At 42.4% G+C, this 9,770-nt stretch overlaps 1 protein-coding gene and 1 long non-coding RNA gene across 2 annotated transcripts; both read right to left on the reverse strand.

Annotated features, from left to right (window-relative positions):
• Positions 1–1,822: 1,822 nt before the first annotated feature.
• On the reverse strand, positions 1,823–2,231 carry LOC132211703 (anaphase-promoting complex subunit 13-like). Its single transcript, XM_059656211.1, has one exon. The coding sequence runs from the start codon at positions 2,150–2,152 to the stop codon at positions 1,823–1,825; it is 330 nt and encodes a 109-aa protein (XP_059512194.1). The 5' UTR covers positions 2,153–2,231.
• Positions 2,232–8,607: 6,376 nt separating this feature from the next.
• Positions 8,608–9,766, reverse strand: LOC132212140 (uncharacterized). The gene is made up of 2 exons (XR_009447662.1): positions 9,670–9,766; positions 8,608–9,139 (listed from the first exon to the last, which is right to left on the reverse strand). It is a non-coding gene; the product is annotated as an uncharacterized LOC132212140 (long non-coding RNA).
• Between the last annotated feature and the right edge of the window lie 4 nt (positions 9,767–9,770).

Below are 9,770 nucleotides of genomic sequence, written 5' to 3' on the forward strand. Positions count from 1 at the left end.
ACCCCCCCCCCTCCCATCAGTCCCACCGGTCCTGAGGCGCCCTCCCTGAGCTGTTTCTGGGAAGGGCGAGGCCTGAGGGAGGACCCCGCCCTCAGAGCGCCTGGAGCGCCCAGAGGCAGATTACTAAGAGAAATTATGAATTTGAATGTTGCATTTGGTGGGAAAGTTCTCCTTCTTGGAGGGGATTTTCGACAATGTCTCAGTATTGTGCCACATGCTATACAATCGGCCATAGTACAAACAAGTTTAAAGTACTGCAATGGTTGGGGATGTTTCAGAAAGTTGTCTCTTAAAACAAATATGAGATCAGAGGATTCTGCTTATAGTGAACGGTTAGTAAAACTTGGAGATGGCGCCGAAACCGGTTTGGCTCAGTGGATAGAGCGTCAGCCTGCGGACTGAAAGGTCCCAGGTTCGATTCCGGTCAAGGGCATGTACCTGGGTTGTGGGCACATCCCCAGTAGGAGATATGCAGGAGGCAGCTGATCGATGTTTCTCTCTCATTGATGTTTCTAACTCTCTATCTCTCTCCCTTCCTCTCTGTAAAAAATCAATAAAGTATATATTTAAAAAAAAAAAAAAACTTGGAGATGGCAAACTGGATAGCAATTTTCATTTAGGAATGGACATTATTGAAATCCCCCATGAAATGATTTGTAACAGATCTATTACTGAAGCTACCTTAGGAAATAGTATATCTATAGATAATATTAAAAATATATCTAAATGTGCAACTCTTTGTCCAAAAAAATGAGCATGTTCAAAAATTAAGTGAAGAAATTTTGGATATACTCGGAGATTTTCACACGTATTTGAGTGGTGATTCCGTTGATTCTTAATAGTATTACTCCTTTGGGAATGCCATGTCATAAATTAAAATTGAAAGTGGGTGTAATCATCATGCTACTGGGAAATCTTAATAGTAAATGGGGTCTTTGTAATGGTACTGGATTTATTATCAAAAGATTGTGACCTAACGTTATCGAAGCTGAAGTATTAGCAGGATCTGCAGAAGGAGAGGTTATTCTGATTCTAAGAACTGATTTGTCCCCATCTGACCCTGGGCTCCCATTTAAATAATTTGAAGGCAGTTTCCCATGATGCCAGCATTTGCGATGACTATTAATAAATAAATCACAAGGACAAACTCTAGACAGAGTAGGAATATTCCTACCTGAACCTGTTTTTGCACATGGTCAGTTATGAGTTGCTTTCTCTCGAGTTCGAAGAGCATGTGACGTTAAAGTTAAAGTTGTCAATACTTCGTACAAGGGAAATTACTCAAGCACTCTGAAAGAGTTTTTACTCTTCATGTGGTGTACAGGGAGATATTAGAATAAGTTTAATCAATTTATCACTCATTGTTTGTGTCAGTGTTGTTTTTACAACTTGTTTTTATATCATGTCTTTGTTGTTATATCATGTTGTAATTATTTATTAAAAAATTTATATATTATATTCATATACATTTTACTAATTTTCTTTCATCTCTGACACTTCTATTATAAAGAAAGGACAAATAGCAATATTAAAATATTTCCTCTAATTAATTCCCTTTTTAAAAAAAATATATTTTATTGATTTTTTACAGAGAGGAAGGGAGAGGGATAGAGAGTTAGAAACATTGATGAGAGAGAAGCATTGATCAGCTGCCTCCTGCACACCCCCCACTGGGGATGTGCCTGCAACTAAGGTACATGCCCTTGACTGGAATCGAACCCGGGACCCTTCAGTCCCCAGGGCAACGCTCTATCCAGTGAGCCAAACCAGCTAGGGCTAATTAATTCCCTTTTAATGTGCACAAATTTCATACACTGGGCCACTAGTATTTAGATAAGCAGTGATATTTTCCTTTTTTTTTTTTAAGCATTCTGTATCTCTGTATTAAAAAATTTCTGTCCATGAGAAGGGAGCCAGATGTCAGTTTCCTACGGGGGGGGGGGGGGACGTTCTCGTGCAGGTACTGTAAGGCCAAGTCGGTCCACTCCATCTCTTGTTCTTTAACAGAGTCTGTGGTGCCACCGTTGTCCTGCTCAGGCTCAGGAAGCTCACTCAGTGGTATTGCCACATCCTCGTAGGGCAGCTTATCTTCTCGCCAAGCATCATCAATCAAATCCAAGATCCTTCCATCTCTCTGTACTTCACTGTCCATTCTCCTGCAGCTCTGATCTTGTCAAATTCGTGTGGTTGTCCTGATCCCGAAATGCTCGTTCCTTTCTTTCCCCCGCAGCTGATCTCCTTTTTTTTTTTTTTTAAGGCTATATCAGTTCATTTAGATATTTTTCTCACCTTAAATAAACCTTGGTAATTTGTATTTTCCTAGAAAAGTGTCCAGTTCAGAAAATCTCCCAGTGGAGAATTGTCCATATTCTCCTGAACACTTCTAAGAAGAGATTGCATCCCCTTTTTTATTACTAATGTGATACATTTGATTTTTCTTTCCTTTTAGATAGACATTTTTATCTATTTGATTTTGTAAAGACCTGTCTATTTAATATGTCTTCCAGCCCTTGGCTATATTTTTCAATTCCGTTCTTTTCTGTTTTCTAATGTATTCTTTTCTGCTTTTATCTATATTAACTTATTCAATTAATTTTAAAGACTTTGTTATGAAAATTTCAAACCTACAGACTATTTTATCTTTATTTGTTGTTGTTGTTGCTAATCCTCACCTGAGAATATTTTTTTCCCATTGATTTTTAGAGAGAGTGGAAGGATGGGGGAGAGACAGAGAGAGAAACATTAATGTGAGAGAGAAACATCAATTGGTTGCCTCCACCACAGTCCCGACCGGGGCGGGGGGCGGAGGGAGGGGGGGGCGGATCAAGCCTGCAACTGAGGTATGTGCTCTTGACTAGAATCGAACCCTCAACCCTTCAGTCCGCAGGCCAACACTCAAACCAATGATCCAATGGGTTAGGACATCTACAATTTTAAAGTGAAAATCCATACACTCACCCTCTAGATTCTTAATGAACATTTTGCTGTGTTTGCTTTTTTCACTTTTATCCATCTCTCCTATCCATGTACCTTATTTTATTTGTGTTTCAAAGTAACTTGAATCCATTTTTTATGCATTTCAAAGTAAGTCGCAAACATCATACATTTCACCTCTAAACATTTTAGAATTTATTCATTAACTAGAATGCAGTATTTGTTTATGATTCTTTAATTATGTTTTGTAATTTGTCTAGTTCCTTTAGTTCAATACTTAGTTTATTTTTCTCCTTTTAAATAAGTAGTATAATAACATTTAAGATATACTGACGATATCAATCATGTTTCAGGCCATTTTAGGAGACCCCTCCCAAATTTATTTATTTATTTAAAATATATTTTTATTGATCTCAGAGATGAAGGCAGAGGGAAAGAGAGATATAAACATCAATGATGAGAAATAATAATTGATCGGCTGCCTCCTGCACACCCGCTACTGGGGGTCGAGCCTGCAACCTGGGCATGTGCCCTTGACCAGAATCGAACCCGGGACCCTTTAGTCCACAGGCCAAACCGGCTAGGGCTCATTTTATTTTTTTAAATCAAAGATCAGGAGAGAGTCTTCTCCCTCCAGGCTCCAAATTAGGTAATAGATTATTTTCATTATAAGTCAGTATATGTAAGGTTCAGAATTCTAAGATAATGTCTTAGCTCCGGTTGCTATAACAAAATATCATAGTCTGGGTGGCTTATAAACAACAGAAACTTGTTTCTCATAGTTCTAGAGTCCGGATCAGGATGCCAGCATGGTCGGGTTTTGTGAGAGCCCTCTTCTGGCTTACAGACTGCTCATTTCTAGTGGTATCCCCACATGGTAGAAAAGGAGAAGGAGTTCTCTGGGGTTTCTTTCTTTTAACAAAAGAGGGTTTTTTAAATTATTATTATTGATTTCAGAGAGAGGAAGGGAGAGGAAGAGAGAGATAGAAGCATCAATGATGAGAGAGAATCATTGATTGGCTGCCTTCTGCACGTCCCCCATTGGGGATTGAGCCCTCGACCCAGGCATGTGCCCTGACCAGGGATTGAACTGTGACCTCCTGATTCATGCATTGATGCCCAATCACTGAGCCATAATGGCCAGACTAGGGTTTCTTTTTTTTTGGGGGGGGGGGCGGGGGTTCTTTTATAAGAACACTAATCCCATTCAGGAGGGCTCTAACCTCATGACCTAACCACCTCCCAAAGGCCCCTCATCCAAACACCATCACACTGGGGATCGTTTCAACCTAAGAATTTTAGGGGAACACAAACATTCCATCCATAGCAATACAGATACCGCCTAGAAGGAATTTTCATTAAAGTGTTTTACTTTCACATCAAGGAAGTATTAAGCAATAAGAAGTCACTACCTACACATTTTTCTCAGCCCTTTGATAGTGAAGCTTCTCTCCTCCTGGGTCCTAAGCTCGGGGCAGAGAGTCAGAGAGGCCCCTCTCTTACGAAGGAGGGACAATAACAGACTCATCAACAGTTTAGTTCCATGGACATGCCCTGGTGACAAGTCCTCTCCCTTCCAGCTTCCTACTTCCCTCTTACTGATCCAAGATTGACAGTGATGTCATCTAATTACAGCGTTTCTTTCTCATTTGGACTCTGACAGATGGACTTGGTCTATATGCTCATAGGAAAACTCGACGCCATATCAGCAAAATGTGAAATCTACTAAATGCGCCATGTTCAGCTATATCTTACATCGATGATCTCATGGGACCACAACAGCCTGAGCCTTGTGTATCACGCTCTTCTACAGACAGTCCCCACTGGGAGAACTGTCATGTGACAAATGGCCAAGAAGGCTCCTGGACCACTTACTGAAAACTGTCCAAGAATTACTTTCATAGAAGCACACTATCAAGTGCTTTAAATGAATTACCTCATGCAATTCTCACAACTTCTCTATAGAGACAAATAGTACTATTAACACTGTTCACAGTTGATGCAACTAAGGCTTGGGAGATTAAATAATTTCTCTGAGGTCACACGGCTGGTAAGTAGCAGAGCAGGGATAGTTTGAACCCAGGTGTAACTCAAAGCTTATGTTTATATTTATTATGCAGTGTATTTGCCTCTCAGTACAGCTTTGGCTTCATCCCATTCCATATATTTTCCAACAGCAATAAGAAAGAGAGCATAGCCCTAGCTGGTTTGGCTCAGTTGGATAGAGAGCGTCAGCCTGTGGACTGAAGGGTCCCGGGTTTGATTTTGGTCAAGGGCACATGCCCAGGTTACAGACTCAATCCCCAGTCGGGGGCGTGCAGGAGGCAGCCAATCAATGATTCTCTCTTATCATTGATGTTTCTATTTCCCTCTCCCTTCCTCTCTGAAATCAACAAAAATACATATAAATAGAAATGTATTTTTTTTAAAAAAGAAAGAGAGCATAACTTAGTAAAATAAGGATATTTTCTGCCCAGGTTTTTCTTTCCTCTGCTTTTCTAGTTTCCATGGCCTTCCACTCATCCAGCTATTACAATTAATTTTTATTCCAAAAACCTCTGTAGATCCAGAGCCACAATGGCCAGACTGGGGTTTCTCTGTATAGATCAGCAGTTCTCAACCTGTGGGTCGCGACCCCTTTGGGGGTTGAATGACCCTTTCACAGGGGTCACCTAAGACCATCGGAAAACACATATTGAATATATAATTACATATTGTTTTTGTGATTAATCACTATGCTTTAATTATGTTCAATTTGTAACAATGAAAATACATCCTGCCTATCAGATATTTACATGATGATTCATAACAGTAGCATAATTACAGTTATGAAGTAGCAACGAAAATAATTTTATGGTTGGGAGTCACCACAACATGAGGAACTGTATTAAAGGGGCGTGGCATTAGGAAGGTTGAGAACCACTGGTCTAGGTCAAGGCAAAATTCTGCTGATGGGAGAAAACTTAAACTTGCTCATTGAAGGGAACTTGGCCACATCTACTTTCAATTCTTGGGCATAAATACTGAAGCATTCTAGAATCTCTCTCAGCTCCCCTCCACACCTCTGGGCCAACCCCTCCAGATCCAGGTTCTTGGACAGAGCTTCTGTTTGGCTGAGCCTGGGTTGCATGCCTTCACGCTAGAAAGAGAACACGGGAATGTCGGCCCCCCTTTGGTGTGCAGTTAGGTACAAGGTCTTCTGTACTCGGAGAGTTCTCCGCATGCCTCACAGCCTCACAGCAAGTTTCCCACCCCTCCCTGTTCGGGGGGGTGGGGGGTTGTTTCCGTCCTCCATGGTTCCCCAGAATGTTCTACACTCCATGACTCAGCCCTTCTCAGAGTCCACGCTCTGACATCATTATGAATTCTTCCCCAAAGGATGGCTTAAGGCAGCAGTCGCCCGCTGGTGGTCCGTGGACCACTGGCGGTCTGTGAGGCTGAAAGGTTGGCGATACCTGGCTTAAAGTACAAACTATGCCTATAAAAATTGTGACCGTGAAATACGGCACAGACAAACATATGCGGCATTTAAAGGGTGCTTTTAACACACTGCGGACCAGCAGTTTTATTGCTAGTTTTACCCAGTGGCCAGATAAGTTTCCATTGAACAAGTACAAAAAACCATTTTACATAAATGCTAAAGGCACGCTTGAAAATTAAATACCCATTGCATTTTGAAGTTATTTATTGCATGTTCTTACAAACTAATATCTTTTTTTTTTTTTTAAATATATTTTATTGATTTTCCACAGAGAGGAAGGGAGAGAGATAGAGAGTTAGAAACATCGATGAGAGAGAAACATCGATCAGCTGCCTCCTGCACATCCCCTACTGGGGACGTGCCTGCAACCCAAGTACATGCCCTTGACCGGAATCGAACCCGGGACCCTTCAGTCCACAGGCTGACGCTCTATCCACTGAGCCAAACCGGTTTCGGCGAAACTAATATCTTTTTAAAGTATGATTGGCCACAAGCCTTAGAACAGAAAACAGAATTCTCGTGATCCGTCCGCAATGTGTTATGTGTCATCTGAATCTAAAAAAAAAAAAAAAAAATCCTCTAAGATAGGTATTGCTGTCTTCATTTCAAGCTCCTGGATCAGAATCAGCTGTTGGACAGCAGAGACGGACTTGGACTTGGGCCACATGACTTCCAGTCCTGCCCCACGCTCATAACTAAGTATTCTAATTGTCATTCATCTCTGCTCATCTGTTTTGATTTTGCCTCATTTATATTGTTGATTCATGAGCACTGGACTCACGGCCAGCGGCACGATGACTCATGCCCGAACGAAGCTTATCTCACACACATTTTCTCCATCAGGCACACCACAGGCTTCCTGCATGTAGGAACACTACACCGCACCTCAACACAGCACTTGTGGGCATTTCAAACAGCAAAGTCACCAACACAAAAATGCAAGAAGCATGGCACTAAATAGCCTGGGAAGAGGCCGCTTGTTGACAGTATGGGAGCCGACACAGGACGAGCGTCAACTTTCCAACATCACCTGGGAACTGTGTGCTGGGCAACTCAAATTCCCCGCGCTCTGCACAGTCCTCAGATGACTGTCACAGCACTGAGAGTACTGATGTCAGGGTTACAAATAAACCCTAGCAGGTAGGCAATCTCATAAATACAGCATCTAACACATGAGGACGGGCTATAGTGATAAACCTCTAGAAGACACAGATTACCAATATCAGACAAGATAAAGGGCACCGCCACACTGCATACAGACAGTGAGAGGATAACACACTATCAGCTCCTTTATGCCTATAAATCCCATGATGAATGAAATGGACTAATTCCTTTTAAGGTACAAGTTACCAAAGCTCACTCGAAGAGATAGATCACTTAAATGGTTCTGTATCTATTCATAAAGCTAAATTTATTATTTAAAACCTCCCATCCCCCAAAAAACAAAATGAAAAAGAAAAACACCTCCATACCTAGATGGCTTCATTGATGATTTAGCAAATGTTCATAGAAGAAATAATACTAATTCTTTACAAACTCTTCCAGAAAACAGAAGAGAGAACCCTCTTCAACTTCTTTTCTAAGGTTAGCATTGCCCTGGTTTCTAAATCTAAAGAAGACATTGCAAGAATAGAGAACTACATAGAGAGCAACATCCCCAAAAGCATAATTGAGGGAGATCAAAGAAGATATGAATAAACAGATACACCGCACAGATGGGTCAGCAAGTGCAATATTATGAAGAGGTCAGTTTTTCCCAAGTGTATGTATCTATTCAAGGCATTACCAATTAAAACCCCAGCAGGCCTTTTGTTTGTTTGTTTGTTTTGCAGTAATTTACAAGCCGATTCTAAAATTTGTATGAAAATGCAAAGGACCTAAAATGGATAAAACAACTTTGAAAAGAAAAAAATGAGAACTTACACTACCTGATTTCAAGACGTACATAAAGCTGCAGTAACTTCGTGTGCATTAGTGTAAAAACACATAGATCAATGGAATGGAATAGAGAGCCACATATAGCTGGCCAACTGCGAGAGAATTATCTTTTCAAGAAATGGTACTGGAGCAACTGGATATTCATATGCCAAACAAGAGAGAGAGAATTACAACCCTGACTGCATACCACATGCCATAATAATCAAAATGAATGTAGGAGCTAAAACTAAATGTAAAAGCTAAAACCGTGAAACTTCTAGAAGAAAACAGAGACTTTTAATGATCTTAGAATGCATAAGGAGTTTTTAACTAGGACATTAAACCAAAAAGAAATGATAACGTGGGCCAAGCACTCTCTTTGCTGCCGTTTCTCTTGCCTGTGCTGCCTGGGTACCAGCTAGGACCCGCTGGGCAGTGACCCCCCCCCCCCCCCCCCACCTGCTCAGAGCTCTTGGTAGGGGGCAGCTCTGGCACTGCCCTAACTGTTCCGCACACTGTCCCTTCCACGTGCCTGCTGCTAAGGCCGGCTCTAAGGCCTATAGACTCGAAGATGCCACTGAGTTCAGATTTTGCCCCCCACCCACTCTCAGGCTCTCTCTAGCCTCAGCCTTCACCTCTGTCCAAGGAGATGTGAGTGGGACTTGTTGGTCCCCTGATGGGCTTCCCTCTGTGTGCAGTGAGTGGCTCCCTGTGCTCAGCTGTCTCCTCCCGAACGTAGCCTTGAACTTTTGGTTAAGATGGAAGCAGCCTTCTGGAGATGCTGGGGGCGACATGGATTTCTTCCGACTGGTTCATTTGGCCACGTCAGTGGGGATTTGTTGGCAAACGGGAAAGAGAATTGAATATAAAGGATCAGATGCCCGCCTAGCACCAGAGTCCCTTTTGACTCGGAATGAGCCAGCTTTCTAACACTCTAACACGGGAAGTACTCAAATCAATAAGTATTTGCCTGGTCACAGTGTGAGGGAGTAAACAGGGTGGTGCCCAGCCTTACTGTTTCCCTATAATCAACAAGCGAAAACTAAATGTGCCGCTTATTGAAAGATCTTTAAACCAGCGTACTTTAATTAGAATTTACTGAGCTCTTTCCCCAGGAAGAAGTTACTCTGGGAGTCACACTCAGGCTATGCCCTTGTGCTAGTGCCCTTCTCACACAGGGGCGGGGCCTCACTGGGACCCAGGCTTCCCAGGGCCAGGTGTGTACTGACCACTGCCCGCAAGGCCAAGAAGGGGACGGGACAGAAGGCCCTGAGGGATGGGTAGGACTTGAATCGGCAGAGACGAGCCAGCACTCGAACTCCAACCCGGATTCGCACCAGAGGGTCTGTCCCGGGGAGAGGACGGACGCGCCCGGTTGCCACTGGACACGGCGAGGCGGCACACGCGGGGCGGAGGCGGGGAGAGCTCCAATTCCGCG

The sequence above is a fragment of the Myotis daubentonii genome, chromosome 11 (genome assembly GCF_963259705.1).
Source record: "Myotis daubentonii chromosome 11, mMyoDau2.1, whole genome shotgun sequence".
NCBI lineage: Eukaryota > Metazoa > Chordata > Mammalia > Chiroptera > Vespertilionidae > Myotis > Myotis daubentonii.

Bases quoted from the DNA above. Each gene is read 5' to 3' on its own strand.
- LOC132211703 (XM_059656211.1), bottom strand. From the start codon at position 2,152: ATGGACAGTGAAGTACAGAGAGATGGAAGGATCTTGGATTTGATTGAT.